The following is a 21,644-nucleotide window of genomic DNA, read 5'->3' as shown; positions in this document are numbered from 1 at the left end:
AGAATGAATGCACAAAGGGTAATCTGGATGAATCTTATTTCCTTGTTTGCTCACCAAAATAAGAAATCTTCTGGCTGAAATATTCAAAAAAATTGGAGATTTAAGCAAGATATTAAGAGGACGGGAGATTTCTGATAAAAACTTTGGTTGAACCAACCACAAAAGCTTGCTGTTCTTGTGGTTAGAGGACCTAGGTCTTATAAAATAAACCTCACATCAAAATTTCATACTTCCAATGCTACTCAAGTCTCATACCTTGCAGTTGGATCTTAACAACTTACCCTCCCATTTTTCCTCGAATGCAAGTAACATCTTTAATGCAATTCTTGCCTAGGTCCTCAAACGTGACTATTATTCCCAAAACATGAACACATGTACTAACTGTGAAGTGATAAGTTAATATCAATTTTATATTATGAGATTAAGAATTTTGACTATGGCTTAGATGTTTACCTTTTTTTTTGAAATGACTTAGATGTTTACCTAAACATACACTTTATATACGACATAAGTTACTTTTTTATCACAATTATGAAACACTTTGTTTTACAAAATTATGTAACGTTTTGTTAAGAGTTAATTCAAATAAATTGTCAATTTTATTTCAAGTGTAACAAAAAAAATTAACTCATCAAATAGTTAAAAATCTACTCAGTTTTCAATTTTTTTAAAGAGTTGAAACCATTGTTCTTCAGAAAATCGTCAAATATTGAATGGGTCAAGGCGCCGACTTCGATGGTCAACCTGTTGATGAACCAGTAGTAATTAAAAAATATCTTTATAATATTACTATATTATAGGAAAATTTTAAAATAATAAAATTTTAAATTACTACAGGTTTTTATCTTATATTTTATATGACGAAAACTAAATAATGAAGGGATAAAAAAGATTTTTAAATAAATAAATTGAAATTTAACGAGTTCAACTCAGTTTTCATTACCGGGTTTAGACATGTTCTTAAATCAACAAGTTTCTTCAGCTATCCTCGTAAGTGGTAGGAGCTGTGACACATATGAATTGAGTAGGGAGAGGTCTATGGATCAATTCCTAGCGAGTACAATTTATCTTTCCGATGTACCAATTTATCTTTCCCTGGTACTTGCTTGCCTAAATTGGTTGCATTTACGGTGGTAATCAGAGAGTCAGCACCATCTGATGTCTGTGGTATGCCTGAGAGTCCATCACAAGATAGAATGCAAGCTAAGGCATTCATTGCAGCCCCTAGAAAGGGAGGAAGAACAAACTTTGAATGTGTCACCTGAAATTGAAAAAATATGTTAAAGCAGATTGAAAGAAAGGAATGAGGTGGCTAAAAGCTAGTCGGAAACAGTAGGGAGAAATAAAAGAAATATCAGGTTACTTTGAATAAAATTGCTGCTGACAATTGGTTTCTCAAGTAGTTCATGTGAGAAATATCAAGTGCTTTTGACCGAAAATCGAGCCATCGGTCAACGATTACTCTAACTATATTATCAGAAGACTTGTCTCCTTCTTTAGAATCCTTGATTGATGTAACAGCAATCTCTTTGCAAAGCAGTAATAATGGAAGTGGTCCAACAACACTGCAGTTACTTATGCTCATACCCCAGTCATCACGAGCAATCTCATCATATGCAAGTAAAGAGCAACCAAAATTTTTCTGAGAGAACAGCTTAAAATTCACGGAATGACTAGTCAAGCCAACTTCATTACAAGTTTCAGTTTTGACAAAAACCCTTTTTCCACTTTCATTAGGTAAAGATTTCCCAAGCACTGGATACATCCCTGCTACCAGAACCGCATTGAGTATACCAGGGTCATGGGAATTCAAGCAATAACTTGATACATCATCATGAATAAGCCCATTTTGAAAAAGTTCAGTTGCTAATTCCGTACGCATGCTGGATAACATATGCATAGTGCTTTGAGAGACAAAATATTGAGAACAAAAGCGCTCTTCTAGACCCATTCTGGTTGAATTTTGCCAGCATTCAAACACCGCTATTATAGGCAAATGATCACTACAACCCCCATACAACGAAGCAAGCTCAAATCTGGCAGCTGCGGCTCTCTTCTTTTCATCATGTAAAACTGGATGCGTGAATGGGTCGTCAAATACAGATGCACATTCCAGTGTTAAAGCTGGATCAAGACAATTCATCAATATGGAAAAAATAAGCATCCTGCCTGCTAATGGATGGACAGGAAGAGAGCCAAGCTTCTTCCCTAGCTCAGTTAATTTTTCAGACTCTGACAACACCCCAATTCTTTGAAGAACTGCAACAGCATTTTCTATAGACTTCAAATCTGGAGGATCTAATGTTTGACTCAAAAATGCTTCAATTCTGCTGCTTGGATCAAGCAATTTTACCTGTCACAGTAAAGAAGGAACAAAGAGAATCAAATAACATGTGAGGGTTCAGGCATGTTATTACAATGCAATTAGAACACCCTAGTGATTTTTGACTGGGAAGTATAAGAAACTGAAATAGGGTAATATAACAGCTGAGGATAAGAAAAGAAAACATTTTAGGCTACTGGTCCTGTATTCCTATTTAAAATTGTAAAAAGGAAAGAAAATCCTATAAATGACATTGCTAATCTGAAATAAAAGCTACCATAAATAAAACAGTGTTGAAAATCTTCAACTGAATTTCATTGATTGAAAAGGTGATGAATACATGAGAGATTACAGTATTTATACTATGAGATTTGTTAGCTTGCAGAAGAAGCTAACTCTAACTAACCTTGACAGCTAAGCATGTAACTAACTCTCTAACAAACCTGCCAGCTAGGCACAACTAACTGAACAGAACACAGTCAGCATTTACCTAATGACACTTAACAGTAACACTAATATAGCAGTAACTATATTACTCTAATAGGCCCCCTCAAACTCAAGGTGGGGGAGAAAGAGATTTCTCAATCACATTGAGTTTGTCACGAAGAGTTTCAAAACGAAGTGGTGATAGAGCCTTGGTAAACAAATCTGCCAGCTGATCAACAGAAGGAATGTGATGCACAAAAAGAGACTTGTTGAGAACTTTTTCTCTCACAAAGAAGATGTGAAGCTCCATATGTTTAGTGCGAGTGTGAAGAACTGGGTTATGAGTCAAAGCCACTGCACCCATGTTATCACAAAACACCCTAGGAGGAGAAAAAGGAATCTGCAACTCCTGCAAAAGGGACTGAACCCTTCAGCAGAGGTATTAGCTAGGCTTCTGTATTCTGCTTCAGTACTCGATCTAGCCACCAGGGTTTGCTTCTTTGAGCTCCAAGAGACAAGGTTTGGACGGTTGGACCAAAAAAGACACAAGAGCCTGAGGTGGATCTCCTGTCATCAGGATCTGATCCCCAATCTGCATCACAAAAGGCAACAAGAGGGACTGGATTGTGCAAACTACAAGGCTTGAGGTGCAGGCCATGAAAGAGAGTACCCTTAAGGTATCTTAGGATCCTTTTAACAGCCTTCCAATGCTCTTCTAGAGGCTGACTTAGAAACTGACAGACCTTGTTAACTGCAAAACTGATCTCAGGTCTTGTTAAAGTTGCATATTGGAGAGCACCAACTATTGATCTATAGAGAGTTGGATCAGCAAAGTAATCTGCTCCATATTTGCTGAGTTTTGCTCCACTAACCATGGGAGTAGAGATCCCCTTGGCCTCTCCCATTTCTGCCCTTTCAAGAAGGTCAGTTATATATTTAGTTTGTGTCAAAAGCAAGGACCTGTCCTGAAGGTGATGCACTTGAACACCAAGAAAGTAGTCAAGTTGGCCTAATTGCTTCAAGGAAAATTCAGAGTTGAGGTTCTGTACTACTTTCTGAACCAGAGGCAAGGAATTGCCTGTAATGATAATATCATCTACATAGACTAGTATGTAGATGCAGCAAGTTGGAGTGTAGAAAGTGAAGAGAGATGGATCACATCTACTTGGTTTTAGGTCCAGTAAGCATAGCTTGTGGAGCTCTAACCGGAGGATTTCCAGGTCTTGATCCACCAGAAAACTGAGAAGAGTTCCACTGTGAACCTCCAGATGGTTGGAAACCAAACTGCTGAGCAAAATTTCCCATGCCTAAACCTTGAGGAAATTGACCAAACATGTTTGGAAAGCCTCCATACTGTGATGTACCAAACTGAGAAGGTACACCAAATTGTGGAACACCACAAAAAGGAGAGAATCCAAACTGAGGCATCATCTGAGAAGGCATAGGCAGTGGCATACCAAAACCAGTTGGCTGCATGCCAAACATGCCAGTAGAACCAGTAGAACCAGATGATGAACCACGATGATAGCAAATACTAGCATCATGCCCATACTTCTTGCAAATCTGGCATTGAACACTTCGATTTCCTCCTCTTCCACCGCGAGAGTTGTTACTGCCGTTGCGACCACCGTAACCGCCACGAGAACCACCATAACTGCCGCGATTATCGTAGGAGTTTTCAGAGGAACCTGAAGCATAGTTAGCCTCAGAGGTCACCGGCGACGACGTTGCCGGTGCAGGTTGCGTCGCCGGTGGCGCAGCTTGAGAAAGGAGCGCTGACGGAGGATTCGCACTCAACTGACTCATGCGAGAACGCTCAAGACGCGCTTCATGAACGATAACCATAGCTTCAGCTTGCGAGATCGTGCAAGGGAACTCGCGACTGTAGATGATAGTCATGAGATGACTATACTCATCGGGAAGACCATCAAAAATCGCTTCAAGGTGCTCGCGAAACGATACAGGATCTCCGATCAAGATCAGAGCATTGACGATGGCCTTGATTCGCTTGAGGAACTCAGAAGCAGTCTTCGATACCTTGGTTATGGATCTCAATTCCGATCACAGCTGCGTCGATTGTGCAAGCGATTGTGCTTGAAAGACAAGCACAGCTTCCCAGATCTGCCAGGACTGAGTGCAGTTGACAACAGTTGGAAGCACTGATGAAGACAGAGACGAGAGAAGCCAAGTGAACAAAGCAGAATCCTGTTGATCCCATACCTGATATGCAGGATTCTGTACTGTATTCACGCGATCCTCCTCACTGAGAAATCGAGGAGGAATGTCAGGATGAACAAGAAAATTCTGCAGTCGATGAGTTCTAACGATGCCTTCAACATGCTGCTCCCATGAGAGAAAATTGGAATCATCAAGCTTCAGAACGAGCTTGTGAACCAGAGAAGAAGAGCTCAATTGTGGTTGAAGAACCGCAATTGGAACAGGAACTGGAGTTTCAGGAACTGCAGTTTCTTGTGCATGATCTTCATCAGCCATGGTGATGAAGAAGAAAGAAGAAAAACGAAAACCTAGAGAGAGAGATCTTCAAGGATCGTACTCAGCTCTTGATACCATGTTGAAAATCATCAACTGAATTTCATTGATTGAAAAGGTGATGAATACATGGGAGATTACAGTATTTATACTATGAGATTTGTTAGCTTGCAGAAGAAGCTAACTCTAACTAACCTTGACAGCTAAGCATGTAACTAACTCTAACAAACCTGCCAGCTAGGCACAACTAACTGAACAGAACACAGTCAGCATTTACCTAATGACACTTAACAGTAACACTAATATAGCAGTCACTATATTACTCTAATAAACAGTAAATAAGGAATAAAATATTTCTTGCTAGTCATTCCCTTCAGATAAAGTTTGATCCAAGTTCTGTTTCAGTAATTAAAAAAGGAGAAAAGACTAAGATTACTTATAAATCAGTAAAGAATAGAAGGATCAGTATGGTCATTGACAAAAAAAAAGTGATATCTAGTGTGCCTTGAAACGTGGAATGTAAGAGAAATTCAAATGTTATATTATATATAAGTGACCGAGATGCAAGGGAAAATTTGTCCGAAAATAAAGAGAGATCAATCACTTTGGCAAGAAGAGTGAGCGAACAAGTCTGCTTGCTTCTTTCCAAACAAAGCACTCATACCACAGAATTCATCATAACAGCAATTTAGAATTTAGAAATTCTAATGAACCACTTTCATGGATTGGCAAGTTTACTATTTTCCCTATTTCAGTGAATATCTTTAGAAGACAAAGAGAGACCTTCAGAGTTAAGTTAAATGGAAAATTGTGGAAATGATGGAATCAGCGTAGATTCCAGGATGTAGCATTAAAGGTTTATTTATTTTATTCATTTGCATCATTAGACTTTTGTGGGATAGCATAATTTTTTTATCATTTAATCATGAAGAATCACCAAGACTTTTGAGTTGCCAGTAAGGAAGATGGAATACCTGCAGACAAAGATCCTCAATAGGCATTCTCTTAATTTCGGGAACAAGAAAATCTGGCAACAAAGCTGCTTGAACCTTTGAATACAGATGATAGCAAATTCCAGGTTGACAGCGGCCAGCATGTCCCTCTCGTTGCTTGGCACTTGCTTTTGAAACCCATGATGAATGACGAGTAAATGCATTATTATCAATTTATCATAACTCTTTTCTTTCACACGTCCAGTGTCTATAACATACACTATATCATCAATGGTGATAGAAGTTTCCGCAATATTGGTAGCGAGAACAATTTTGCGGCAACCATGAGGCGGGCACATAAAAACCTTTTGCTTGATGTACGGAACCATTGAATGCAGAGATATGACCATAAACTTCTCAGTATCATTGAAAAATGGGGATGGAAGCAATCTCTCACGAGTTTTATGTATAACATCCAAACAAGGAAGAAAAACAAGAATGCCTCCATCTTTTGAATCAATACATATTTTTCTTATCAGCTGCGTTGTTAAAACAACATCAAGAAGTTCAGGGCTGACTGTCTTCAGATTCTTAAGAAATTCATTCCCTTCCATATAGGAAAAATCATTATTTATGTGCTTATTCAGTAATTCAGCGGCTACTTGCTGGTTTTCTTTCACAGCAATATCCAGTGCAGTTGTTCCATCTTTGGTCCTTAAATGGCAGTTTGCCCCTATGGATAAGAGCATGCACATATCACCCACTTTACCTTTTCCGGCAAACACCATTAAAGGATTCAAGCCAGTTAACGAATGCTGATAATTGAAGACATTCAGGCCTCCAGAAAAAACAAACTCTAACAGTGGGCCCCAGTCATCATTAGACCAGGCCAAATTAATAGCTTTATCTAGAGAAATCTTATCTTCCTGACTTAGCTCATGGTTACTATCAAGATGATTATCTTCTCCGAGTTTTACAATGGAAAGTACATCCTCCAATTAGTAACTTTTGACCTGAAGACAGAAGAAGTGGACATTGCAGTCAAGCTTGACTAAAGTGGTAGTTAATTCTCACGACAAAACAGTATGGGTACCGGATATGTGAGCCCTGGAACATGGATAATGGGGCATTCACCAAAATATCGGGAAAATCTTGCAGCAGCAGCAGCATCAAGGCTTGCACCCATTAGTATCTACCATATATAAAAACAGAAGGAGGGAAGATAAGGGTTACAATTACAAATATTAGCAGAAGATTGAAAGACGATATGCATATGAAGTAAAGATAAAAAAAAGGATTGGACGAGCAAGAGACAAAAGTTGGATGAGAAAGAAACAGAAAAAATTACAAGTATCAAACATTGAACTGACCAGATGTAGATGGGGATTTGAAGGGAGCATCTGTCTGCATACAATTTTAAAAAATCAGAGATATTAGTCCAAAAACCAGAGAAACGTCCTAAGTGAGTGATCTTATACAAGCTAAAAGTCTAAAAAACACCTGTGAAAGGAAAAGAGGAAAACAATTCTGAAAAAATATTAGTTTTCATGAAAGAGAAACAGGAGCCAATTAATTTTTTCGATGAACAGATTGTTTATAAGCATGCAGAAATATAAGGGGAGAAGAAAGAATTAGCATATGTAAACAAAAAAACAAAATCTAATCTATTGTGAACTAGAGATCCCTAACCTACAGTGAATTTTATAACCGATTATGTAATAGGGTTATATTTTGGTATTTAATGAAACTACCCAACAAAATGAAAAGTTGATAAGGTCCTTTTACTGGTACCTGAGGATTGCCAATAAGAGGTCTGAGTATCGGTCCCTTTCATGAATTTCATCCTGAAAAATAAATGATAGTCATCTAATTTGCAATTTATAATGGTAATTATAGTGACAGCGATGATCTTAGTGACAGCGACGATCTTAGGCTCTACTGTTGTCACTTTCCTAAAATACAAATAGAGAAAAAAGGATCTTGTTTCAAACCAACTTGCTAAAAATCAGACATCTGTGCCAATTTATTCGAGCATAATTTCTTTAAATAATGTCTAAGAAACTAGGAGGTGTACCCAGCCAGGTTTGAAGTTTCGATTAATGAAGGCATTCGGAGTATTCATACATAATAAGTAGTTCATGGTCATCCTAACAAGAAAATCAAGTACGTACCAAAAAACTGTGTTTCAGTTCATGAAAAAATACCATAATTATGTGAGTAATGCTAGAAATGTCATCCTTCGCAGACCGTGTCATTAACCAACAGGAACCTTTAGAAACCAAAACCTTTAGTAGAACTTCAGTAGTACACAGGATGATTGATGATTGCCTTCCACCTCTACATTCTAACGGTATCTGTATTATTGTTTAAAATATAAGCCAGTATCCAAGCATATGAGATGTGAAGTGTAATAAATGAGCAATGCAAGAAAATATGTACTGAGAAAAAGATAACTAGTGCTTGTAAATGAATTCGCGTATTCAACAATATTAGAAGTATAACTTATACACTCAGTTCTAGCTACGCTTTAGTGGCTTCTGTTGTACAGGATCTTTAAAAACAGTTTTATGAGTCTGTTACACTGTTAAAAACACTTTTGAGTCCGTTCGTTACAGGGCATGTGATTCAGCTCGAGTATAAATCAAGCCACCACAGTATTACCATTCATTCAATGAAAACTCTATTCAGAATACATCGAACACTTCTTTTTCGCCTTCCCCAACTGTGCTTTACAATCAAGTCTCGGACTGATTGTTTCTCAAAGCTTTTTGTTGTGCCAGTTTTCCCTTTCTCTGATAGGGAGTGATCACCGGTCATACATGTGTACAACCGCCGTCGTTGGAATTAGACTCCCGACAGGCACATCTGTTCGCCAATAGACACAACCATGATGGAAGGACACAACAGTTCCCCAACAGACGCAACCATTTGATGAACAATAACAACTAGTTCTGAGTAGTAATGGTGTATCTATAAGCAGGGACCAGATCTGAATGTTTAGGTTAGTTATTGAGAAATTGGTATTTTGGGACCTGGACTCCCGAATTTCCAGTAAATTATATTTCATCTTTCCGTTCTTATCAATTTAGTATCAGAGCATCATCTAGGTGTTGAGGTATTCTTCATTTCAATTATGAGCAAGAGTAGAACTGGGGTAACCAAATCAGAAGTTGGTGCAGAAAAGAGACAAGATACAGGGGGATGAGAAATCTTGAACAAGAAAGCAATACATGAGTGGAAAACCCGAAAAAATCTTTGGGTGGAGGAAGAAGATCAAGAAGAAAGGAGCTATTGTGGTGGCGGAGAAACCCAGGATGAGAAGAGGGAAGGCCAATAGAGTAGAGACAAAGAATGTCCAAGACTTAGGAGTTGCATGCGGTTCAAGCGACCTCCAAGGACCAAGCCACCTCTGCCAGATACACGGTGGATAAATCTTTGGTGTGGACAGTCAAAAATGTCCTCTATAGGCTCAAACAAGCAGATGTGATCCCTCCCTTTTTACCTTCCATGGTTTTGGGTACCGTATTTTCATCCTCATTTATGTGGATGACATTATCATTTTTGCTGACTCACCCTTTAATCCAGCAGCTCAGCACCAAACATAAATCCACCTTTTCTCTCAAGCAACTTGGGAACTTATAACTTCCTTGGTATGCGGGTTCATCATCGCAAGGACAGTTCCATGCTTCTTTCAAATCAAAATAAATTCATGACCCACTTGCTAAGGTTCATATGAGGATGAAAACATGGGGCTCTCAACTCCAATGGTTTCTAGCACCAAGTTAACCAAACATGGGGTTGACTATCTTGAGGATCCCACTCTTTAGCGATGTACTGTGGGGGCACTTGAGTATGATACCATTACACGCCTGGTCCTGGAGATATGCTTTGCTGTCAACAAGGTTTGCCAATTCATGACACAGTCCCTCGAGGACAATTGGAGTGTACCCTTGAGATATCTCAATATTCTCTTAACTACCTTCCCGTGGGCTTCAAAAGGTTGGCCCATAAATTGGCAGACTTTATTCACTGCAAATGATATTTCTGGCCAAGTGAGAGTAGCATATTGGAGTTCTCCACAGTTTATCTGAAGACAGAAGGGTTCTCAAAATAACCTGAACCGTGTTAGCTAACTTTACTGCCACCGACCATAGGACATGAAATCCCCTTTGCATCCTGCACATTAGCTTTTTTCCAGCAAATCAGTAACACATTTTGACTGATTAAGGAGCAAATAACCATCCTTCAATCTGTGAAATTCAACCCCCAAAAAGTAGTCATTATTTCCAAAGCATGAGAGAAAATTCTGGGTTCAGCTTAGCGACAAGCTGCTGAATGAGTGTAAGAGGACCCCCCATGATAATTATATCATCTACATGCACCAAAATGTAAATACAGAGTGATTTAAGATGAAGTGTGAATAAAGAAGGGTCACAGCACTTGCTAGGAATGAAAACAAACTGTATGAGGGCAGTCTGTCATACCAAGCCCTTGGGGCTTGCTTAAGCCCATACAAAGCCTTATGCAATATGCAAACTAAGGACTTATGAGCAGCCTCAAAACATGGAGGTTTGTTAAGTCTGTTACACTGTTAATTGAATTTGTAACAACCTGTAACCAACTCAGCTGAGTCAGTTACAGGCCATGTAATTCAGCCTGAGTATAAATCAACCAAACACTGTATTACCATTAATTAAATGAAAAATCTTAACAGAACTCATCAAACACTCCGAATTCTCTTTAGGTGGTTTAAATTTTCAATATTTATTGATAAAAAGCCATAAGTTCTATAAAGAAAGAATCATTTGCATACAAAAATAAAAAATAAGGAGTACGAGAAACAACATTCTGAATCATTGATCAAGATTCATTTAGTTAATACTTAAATGGAATTGATTTTAAGAGAATAGATAATGAAAAAATTATTTAAAAATAATTGATGTTAAAAGTGTTAGAAGTCCCACATTGGTTAGAGATATGGCCAAACAAATAAAAAGAATTAATCAGTGTTAGATAAAGATAATTTTAATGTTGCACTAAAAGCAAGAAAAACTTGCAACATAATCAGAAGTGATTCTAAAGCTTAGAATCAACTGTTCTTTTAGGGTAAATTAGCAGGCAAACATGTTCCAAAATAATAAGAAGAATCAGGTCTAAGTTGTCAATCACAGTTATAATCAATGGAAACCATAAAGCAAACAGGAACGAGTAGGGGGGGGGGGGATATTTCCTTAATTTAATAATGAGTCAAAATAATGGTCCAATCCAGACTGTATCAATGTTCAATTGTCAGATGGATCAAATCCAGAGCAAAAGAACCTCAAAACCTTTGCTGACAAAGATAAATGAAATTACCTTGTATCCAACATTGTGTCCAATACTCTCTCCCCTCTCACAGGAGATTCTCTCAGAAACTAGACACAAAGAAGGAGAAAATAATTTAATATGGTATGAACAGAAAACTTTAGAATTAAGGTTGCAAAATATGCACACCTGAAATTGCAGAGATATGTCGAAATTTTTAGAGATACTTTAAAAAAACTATAGTAATATTATTAACTTTTAAATTTAATGTAGAAATCATAAAATACAATAATCTATAATAATGAGATATGAAATGGTAATTATCTATCACATTCATTTTCATTACTATCATTTTTCCTTTCATTTTTTTCCTCTCCACTCTCAGTCTAAACACCTTAAAAATCACTTAATTTTTCTTTTATACTCTTTTCTATAGTATTCCTTCATCCCATATTCTTTCCTCACATTTTTCATCTACATCCAAATAAAGCATAAAGGTGGAATGCATATAAAACTTAAAAACTTGTTACGTGGTAAATTAGTGGAAAACTTATTGTCCCAAATCCCAATAAATAAATTTTTAACCTTAATACTATTTTTTTTGGGGGGTAAAGAAGGAGGGGAAACCCCAAATGAAAGCTGAAGAGGATCATCTAAACTACTCTGAGACGCAAGCAGCCCAAGAAAGGTCCTGAAACAACAAAGCACAACATTCCAAATCAGGATGATGCAAGACATGAGTCCCAAAAAGTCTAAGTCTTGAGAGAACTTGGCCAAAGAATCACTCTCTAAAATGGCAGTAGGAAATATCTCCTTCTCAATCAGCTCCAAAGTTGATATAATTACCCAAAGTTCTGCCATCAAAATGTAAGATGTGCCCAATTTTTTGCAAAACCCCAATAGCCATCTGCCAGAACGATCCCTTAACACTCTCCTACAACCTGCATCATAGTTAATGAAGATTGATCCATCCACATTCAACTTCACAAAGTTCTTGTGAGGTCTCAGCCACCCCTCCTCTGATGATACAGACTGAAAATCTCCCTAGACAATAGAATTCAGGTCAAAGATAAAATTCAGGTCAAGAGCATTTGTAAGATTTCATGTAGGAAACAATCAGGTATATACTGAGCAAAGAGAGGTCTGCATCATCCACTTTCAGGATTATAGAATTCAGAACAGATTAAGAATCTAATATGTGTAGTGGGATATCCAAAGTCAATACCTAATCTAAAACAATACCAAAAAATAACCATCTCCAAAATATAGTCCTAGCATTTCCCATGTTCTATCTGATACATCTTAGAAAGGAATTCCATGTAACACTGATACCTCTCCAGATATTGGATTATGAGCTCTTGTGATTCGCTCTAAGGAAGAATGCCGCTCCACAGGAATATTTAGATCAGATCACTCTAGCACATAAAGCTTCAGAATTTGCTAATAATCATATTATAGTTTAGAATATAGAGTGATATATTACATTTTCTATCGATAAGTTTACTGAAATTGAATAAACAAAGATAAAACAAGAATGGTTGAATTGTGTTTATAAAATTCATTTACAACTTTAAGAATTTAAGACTTTGTCTATTAACTTCAACAAATGTTGAGTGTTAGAATATGCTGAAAGCAAATCATAAAGGTAAGCATGTGATCACTAGGTTCAGCAATCAGCACCAAAGTGCAACCTTAATAGGTTAGGCAACAAATTTAACTTCTTATGACTTAGAGTGATCTTTTAAGAACTTAATTCAATTCCCCAAGTTAGCAATAAACTAAATTAACAAAGATATGAGATAAAAATATCACATAGATATTTATCCTGCTTCACCTTAAACACTTCTCTTTAACACTAAGAGATTTTACAGTACCTTCGTAAAGTTACAAGTACGTCCGACTCTTCAGGCTAAACAGAGTAGTCATTTCAATAGCCTCTCAAACGTATCACAAAAGTTGTTTCAATAGCCTCTTCAAGCTATCTGATAATCTGCAAGAGTGTTCATACAAATTTCTATTAGTTCTAAACTAACTCAAGCTTGCAACTCAATAATGAAAAATCTTTTTTAAAACTAAACTTTGAGTAGTTTCATAAAGTTTCCTAATTCTGAAAGAATAAGAATATGAGCACTTGGAAACTTTACAAAGAATGAAAGAATTAGCGCAAGTTCTTTTCAAAAATGTACAAGGAAAATAATGAAAGAATCTCTATTCATTCTTCAACCTTATGCTTAAATACCTAGGGAGTTTCTTCTAGTTGCTGGTACTTCTTCCCATCTCCTTGTTGGGATGAATATGTTGACTTGGGCATTAAATGCTTCATCAGAGGTTACTGTAGGTTGTACAAATAAAGCAATGAACAACAATCAGGGTTGCTTTTCTGTACATCTCTGAAAAGCAGCACACAAAAGTGTACTATTTTCTTCTCTTCCTTCGTTAGTCCATTGAGTCTTTATCCAAATAATAATAAGTGACAAGTAAATTGTCATAGCAGAATAGTCTTGCATCAAATATTCATACTGAATTATAAATACTTCTTTTTATATGAACTTGGAATGCTTCTAAGTAAGCTTAAAATCAGCTTTCACTAAGCATCAACATGTTTTGTTATATGAGTAAAGAGAAAAACTTCTATCACAACTTTTTCACAGCACACACTCACACATAGTGCTCAGTTTATGCTAGTCTAGGACCAGATCTGTCGCTTAAGCTAACAGGAAGAAACCCGCCAAACAATACCATTCCTTCAACCATGTTCTTTCGTTTAAAAAAAAAACATTCAACCATGTTCCTGAAGTTGTCTGACAAGAGAGAGAGAGAGAGAGAGAGACTAGGGGTGGGGCTCTTTTTTTAGTGTACATGTGTGTCTGTGTGCATGTGCTCTTTATATGATGAATGAGCATATGAATAAAGTACATTTCCTTCCATATATTAATATATTATGAATGCTAGCTTCCATCATCCATTGATTTGGTAACCCTAGGTGAAATCTGAAATCAAGCAAAGGGCAATGCAAGAGTTCTTTTGTGATTTTTGCAGTCCATTTTGGATTTTCAAAGGATAAACTTAAAGATTAGTTACTTACACCAAAGATCATTGTCTCAGGATCCTCATTATATCCAGCTGGTAAGCTTATCCTTGTTTGCTAATTTGAGGACTGGCACATGCTTTAATATCAACATGATACATAAATGGTTTAGACTCATCTTCCATGTGAGCAGTGAGATATGAAAGGCATATATTAACCAATTCCAGATGATACTGTGAATTGTCTTCAGCAAAGAAAGGATGGATCTTCTGGTTAATCTCTATCCAACTACACCCTGGGTTCTTCTTTAATCCAAGCTCTTTCATCTTTGATCTCACAATGCGGACCTCATCCCATTTATGCGCAGAAGCATACATGTTTGATAAGATAATATAGGTTGATTGATCATCAGGATCCTTGTCAATAAGTACATTTGCAATTTCAACCCCCAAATCAAGATTTCTGTGCAAACGACATGCAGAAAATAATGTGCTTAACAATCCAACATCATCCTTGATTTCAGGGTTTTTTTGCAGAATCTGATATGCTTCCTGCAACCTTCCAGCACGCGCAAGAAGATCAATCAAGCATGAATAATGTTCAACTCCAGGTTTAATACCGTAAATATTGATCATTTGATTAAAATGATAGCATCCCTCATCAACCAACCCAGCATGGCCACAAGCAGATAATATTGCAAGAAAAGTTACTCTATCAGGTTTTACATTTGTCTGCAGCATTTCAGCAAAAAGCTCTAAAGCTTCAGAGGCTCGACCATGAGACCCATAAGCAGTAATCATGGAAGTCCAGCACACCAGATCTCTTTCTGGCAAACATTTAAAAACACAAAATGCTTCATCTATAGAGCCACACTTTGCATACATATCAAAGAGAGCCGTCATAACCACTTCATTGTTTTCCAAATTTCTCTCAGTAATAAGCTTGTGAATCTCTTTACCATTATCCAGTGCTGCTAGTTGTGAACAAGCTCCTAAAATACTGGTAAATGTAATCGCATCTGGTTCAACATATGATTCTCTCATTTTACTAAAGAGGTCAAGGGCTTTAAAAAAATTGCCTTCAGCCTTATATCCGGAAATCATAACATTCCAGAAATTAGCGGTTGTGTTCGGTATTAATTTAAATATGTTTTCAGCTGACCCTACCTTTCCACATTTGAAGTATAGATCCATGAGTGAGCTATTTATATATACGTCAGGTTGTATCCTGTTTCGTATTATATATCCGTGTACAAACTTCCCCTCTAATAATTGGGCTGATCGTGAACAAGCCATTATTATAGTGCTTAAAGTAGTCAAAGTTGGCTTGATCCCCTCATTGTACATCCTCTTAAAAAGTTGAATGCACGAAATGCTGTCACCTTTCACCCGATATCCTGTAATCATGGAATTCCAAGAAACAACAGTCTTTTTAGGAATCTTCTCAAAAACCTCTATGGCCATTTCTAGGTCACCGCAGCTACCATACATGCCAACAAGTGCAGAGCTAACGAAACTATCCATCGGAAACCCAGTATCAACTAACTCCTTATGAATTTCCCTTCCCCTGTCCAAATCCAAAAGTTTAGCACACGAGGAAATAGCGGCGGTGATTGTAGTTGAATCAGGCTCAAATCCAGATCTTCTCATCAAGCCAAAATACCGCAAAGCCTCTTCAAATCTCCCGCTTTGGTAATAACAAGAAATCACATTATTCCAGCTCGCCACATCCTTCTCAGGCATTTCATCAAACACCTGTATAGCATGCTGAAGTGCACTGCATTTAGCATACATACCCGCAAGAGAGCTCGCAACTACAACATCCGCCACAAGCCCAGTTTTTATCAAACATGTATGAATCATTCTTCCCAAGACGGCCCTACACAGCCCGCCGCAGGCCTTAAGAACACTAGGGTAAGTATAACTACCAGGCTCTAAGTAAGGGTAATGTACCAGCTTCTGAAAAAGCTCAAGGGCTTCTACATACATGTAATTCTTAGTGTAACCAGCCATTAGGCCATTCCACAGAGAAATCTCAGATGGGTTTTCAATGGCATCAAAAACATGCTTTGCAGAATCAAACAAGTGGCATGAAATGTATAAACCAATGAGGTTCTTGCATAAGAAAATATCATTTTGTAAGCCCAATGTTACAACCCTTTGATGGATTTGCTTGCCTTGCTTCAGTGAATTGGAATTCACACAGGTTCTCAAAAGGGGTAGCAGTTTTCTTGTGTCCATTGAGATAGAAACCAAACCAGTGTAGTGCAGATAGCTATGAAGGTAGAATCAATGGTGGAAGGGTTACAACTAACTTGTGAACAATCAGAGAAGATGATGAAACTGCGGTTGACATTGATCGGTGGAGGCCATGAAAATTTTCGAAGCGAATCGTGGCGGGTTCGTCAATGAAGGAGATTCCTGGCACCTTTGAACGGGAATTTGGTTTGGCACCCCACCTATTGGGTTTGGCACCCCACTTTATTAAAAACGGGAATTTAAATTCCGATTTTAATACGAAAAAAACGGAAATTAAAAAACCGTTATGTATTTTAGCATATGTGGCACATTTTCAACCGTTCATTGCATATAAAAAACAAATCGGAATTTTAAATTCCGTTTTGAAAACGGAAATTAAATTTCCGTATTGAATACATGGGGTGCCAAACCCAATAGGTGGGGTGCCAAACCCAAATCCCCCTTTGAACGAACGAACGCGCTAACGTAGTGACTGTCCTGTCCGGAAACTCAAATTTTTAATTATTTAAAGGCCAAAACCTTAACAACTCTAATTCTTAATTATTTAAACCACATTTGTCTTGTATGGAGGCAATTATACTCTAGCTGAATAGTACCATTAAAGGCGAAAAACTCCTCGTACTAAATGTTTAAAACGATTATTTTTAAAGGGAATTGAAGTTAGAACAACCTCAACCCACTTGAGAACAACCATAAAGGGAGATAAAGCCCGTTACAATGGCGGAGGGTACCTTGTTGGGCGTTTCGGAACCCAACATTTCGCTGCTTAGCACCCACCAGGGTGAGCGACCGTTTAAGCCTCCACTTCAATGACGTCTTGTTCAAACTCAGCAATTGCCTTAACTTTTGCAGTAATGTGTTGATCTTTAGAGGAGATCAGTTGTTCTTGTTAGGCGAGCTGCTCATCTTTGTTGCTCAACTCAACCTTCAGCTCGCTTATTTCTTTAATCAGTTGCGCCACCTGTTAATCATAACTTTCCTTCTGATCCTTCAGTTTGGTTTCAAGGGCCGTTAGCTTGGCGCCAATCTTGGTAACAATCTCGCGATATCGCTCAGATTCTTTGTCACCGCGATTGGCAAACACAATGGCCTCTTGCTCTTTGTGCACTACGATCTCATGGCGACCGAAGGAGTACGAAAAGAGGCTCGTAGCATGTATGATATAACACCCCGATTTCGGTGGCGTCACTTTAGTAACCAAAGATAAAATAAAGCGGAAAATCAGGTATTTTTTTTCGTTTTCTTTTTAAATAAAATGACTTGTCGAAATAAAGACTCAATCCATTCGCGATTAACAGCGACTAACATACAATATAAGTAAAGCCCTCGCTGCACCCAAAATCATCGTCACGAGTGTCCTCAAGTGACGGAAAGTAACATCAAGTAACTAAAAGTGTTGCCCAACGGCAAACAAGTGCGACCCATAGATAGAGTCATAAGTTTTATAATTACTGTCCTCCAAAAGACCTCCTACGTCCGACAAACTCCCTGTGATCCTCATGGAAGGGAACCACACAAAAAGCTAATAGTCGGGAACCTACCCTGCCCCAAATTAAGAAATGAAAATCAGAGCTATGACACTAACACCCAACCTTAGTAGACTCTAAACCCCCATACCCTATACTTCCATCATAGACCCTCATCTGGTCATGCATTCAGTCCGGGTCCTCGTCGAAAGCTTCAGTAATAATCATTACGCTCCTGGTCCTCCTCGAGTGATGAATCATCACGAAACCGCTGTCGAACGTCTGGCAGCAGGCCGACCGCCCAAACACAGACATACAAACAAAGCCAAGGTGCTAGGGTCAACTCACAGAATATAATAGATAATACAAACAACATGTGAAGAATAAAGGGGGTATATATATATGTTGTATATATACTTCTAACTTATGTATTGCCTACCCTAAGGTAAATACATAACATGTTATCAAGGATCTAATAAACAATTCGATATCTGCTATCTCAACAGTTCAATAAACAATGGCTCAACAATTCAATAAGGGTGCATGTATGCAATGTCGATTCAGAAGATTATCCCAACAATAGGCATGTCAAGTCGATCCAACCCATTGGGTTGAACATACGGACTCGCACATGCAACAAATGACAACGCCAAGTCGGTTCACTCAAAAGAGTCGAACATACGGACGTTGCGCGTGTCCAATGACTATCGCCGAATCGATCCAATCCATCGGATTGAACATACGGATTCGCGCATGTCGAAAAGTTATCGCTGAATCGATCCAATCCATCGGATTGAACATACGGATTCACGCGAGTTAGAAGGTTATCGCTGAATCGATCCAATCCCTCGGATTGAACATACGGATTCACGCGAGTTAAGATGGCAATCGCTGAATCGATCCAATCCATCGGATTGAACATACGGACTCACGCGTGCCTGAGTGACTACCGCCGAATCGATCCAATCCATCGGATTGAATATACGGACTCGCGCGTGTCAAACAATTATTGCCGAATCGGTCCAACCCGGTTGGTTTGGACATACGGATTCGCGCCGCAATGTCGGAGATACACTCTAGGTGTTCTTCGATAAAGGCCGGTCTTTTGACCGTCCCAAACCCCAAATGTATTCATAATGCAATATGGTTAACCAAACATCGAATCGTCCTCACACGTACGTGTTTAACCACAAATCTCAATTTAAAAGTACCTGAAGGTCAAAGTCGTCTTTGCGACTAGGCTGTGAAAAGCCGGAGTACGTATTGCACTCAGTGACATTTCCCTAGTCACTATGGTTCACCCCCGTGACAACCATCAATTTATCTCAGGTTCTAGGCTTTTCGACTATTTCCCGTTTTTCACAATCATTTCCAACTCTTAAATTTTCTTAAAGGTCTCGTTAATTAATCAAAGCATTTCAAGTTGAGTTAATCAAGTTATGAGGTTTATTATCGAAATCCGAATTCCATGAGTTCCAAATTCTAACTATTCAAAGTTTCCCAAATCCCCCAATATAATTCCCGGGAAAAGTCTAAGTGTTCAAAGAGGGTTAGATCTCAGACCTCAGGTCAGGACCTGCCTAGGGTTATTCTTTCAACCCGAAAGATCAACAAAATCAACTCAAATGTCCTACGCTCCGCAATCGCGTCAACACGCACAATTCGATATCAATTCAACGATATTCAGCTCTAAAGAGCGATGCAATAATAATACGGTGCGGGAATCATAAGACAGAACCCAGTAAACGGCCGAAGCCTCTCAGAAAACGGAGACACACGTCTCATATAAGTTCACTCGGCCGAAGCCTCCAGAAAACATTTTCCAGTTCAAAGCGATAATCAACATTCAATGCAATCCTCAATATCAAGCAATATTCAAGTCGAAGTTATCGACGCCTACAATACAAATAGCTAGTAAGTAAGTTGCCCTAACCTCGAGCTGTTCCAGTCTCGCGGTGTAGGTCTCCCTCACAAGCTTGTTCAGTCAACCCCAAAGTTTCCACAATTGAACCTTTGAGCGAAAACCACGGAATTCAATCTCAATCAGTCAGAAACTCAGCAGACAACAATTACTTAAGTTACACGAAGCATCATAAACTCCGAAGTACGATAATCTAACGCGATAGGACGAGTTTTCAAAAAAAGATTTTTCCTCCCCCCTTGGAGGTGCTCTCGGCCACACACACTAATTGTGTGCGCCGATTTTTCTTCGATCAAACTTGGTTCCTAGGCTATCATTAGTCGTAACTAAGGCGAATCAAAGCTCGGAAAAATTATCGGATCGAAAACTGTCGCAGGGCTATTTTGGTCAATATTTTTAGCTCGGAATTTTAAAATTGGAATTTCGAAAAACAAATTGGATGGGGACGTCACCAATGACGTTTATGACAACTAATCCTACTAGCGCTAAGCTAAGTCGAGAGTTTTCAGTCTAAAGTATGAAACTTTGGCCAAAAATGGGTTTTTCAAGCAGAATTGAAACTCGGCGGCATTTCGGCGACATTCGGCAAAATGTAAACCGCTAAACATGCTCTTGGGCATGCAGGGAATAAGTTTAGACAGAGAAATCGAGTTATTTGGACAGTTTTACAAAAAACTCAAAATTTTGAGCACAGAAAGACATAGAGAAAAACGACGGAATTGACGATCAGAAGTATGGAATAGCAACTATACCTCGATGTCTACGCGTAGCAACTTTCAGTGAGACGATCAGGTAAGAAACGGCGAAAATCTCTTCTCCTCGCGGCCTCCCATGGGGTTTTTGGGTGGGTTTTTGTTTTTTTTTTTTTCATTTTTCCACCTATTTATAGGAAAGGGAAAATGATTATTTCGCGATTCCGATTTTTCCTGTGCATTCCTATGTGAATTCTAAGATAGGTTCTGGCGGCAGAATTCCAGAACTCGAAACAGGTTTCTTGGAATTAAAGCAAACGATCCAAAGTCGGTGTAAATCGATTTTACCCGAAAAACTACTTTTTGCAGTTGATGTCGGATGAGAAAACTTCTCTCTGAAGAAAGATTGGAAACATCGAAAGAAATGGGTGTACGCGTGTGGAATCTTCGTTTGAAGCTCCGAATAGAAAAAGTCTTCATCGACCGTTTATTTTAGGTTTCTTGAGCTATCAGGGAATTGGTTTCGGCAAACCTCCGAGAATTGGAATCGGACGTTCGTATATCTCAGGGTTTCGTATCGAAACGCTTGTCATGGAAATGAATAAGAGAAATTCTTATATTTCTCTGAATATTTTTGGAATTAGTTCCTATAGTGCTTTAAGGGTAAATTAATCGTTTACTAACACTCTTGCCCTAGGCGTAAGCGTATAAGACTCGAGCTATAACTTATATCGACTTTAATACTATTTTTAGTCTTTTCCTGAACTTTCTCCTTCATAAATTTATTCCATTTGATAACCACTT

The 21,644-nt window shown here is 38.3% G+C and overlaps 1 protein-coding gene and 1 pseudogene across 1 annotated transcript; both read right to left on the bottom strand.

Moving 5' to 3' along the window:
* Nucleotides 1-875: 875 nt before the first annotated feature.
* Nucleotides 876-11,677, bottom strand: LOC130722819 (DExH-box ATP-dependent RNA helicase DExH6-like; annotated as a pseudogene).
* LOC130722817 (pentatricopeptide repeat-containing protein At5g27110-like) lies at nt 11,670-16,969 on the bottom strand. Its single transcript, XM_057573665.1, has 5 exons — nt 14,561-16,969; nt 13,715-13,807; nt 13,350-13,465; nt 12,322-12,519; nt 11,670-12,166 (listed from the first exon to the last, which is right to left on the bottom strand). The coding sequence occupies exon 1, from the start codon at nt 16,741-16,743 to the stop codon at nt 14,608-14,610; it is 2,136 nt and encodes a 711-aa protein (XP_057429648.1). The 5' UTR covers nt 16,744-16,969; the 3' UTR covers nt 11,670-12,166; nt 12,322-12,519; nt 13,350-13,465; nt 13,715-13,807; nt 14,561-14,607.
* Between the last annotated feature and the right edge of the window lie 4,675 nt (nt 16,970-21,644).

Source organism: Lotus japonicus, chromosome 6, assembly GCF_012489685.1.
Source record: "Lotus japonicus ecotype B-129 chromosome 6, LjGifu_v1.2".
NCBI lineage: Eukaryota > Viridiplantae > Streptophyta > Magnoliopsida > Fabales > Fabaceae > Lotus > Lotus japonicus.
This window is presented reverse-complemented; position numbering and strand designations above follow the sequence as displayed.

Excerpts from the sequence above, each read along its gene's own strand:
- LOC130722817 (XM_057573665.1), bottom strand. The coding sequence starts at position 16,743 with ATGGACACAAGAAAACTGCTACCCCTTTTGAGAACCTGTGTGAATTCC.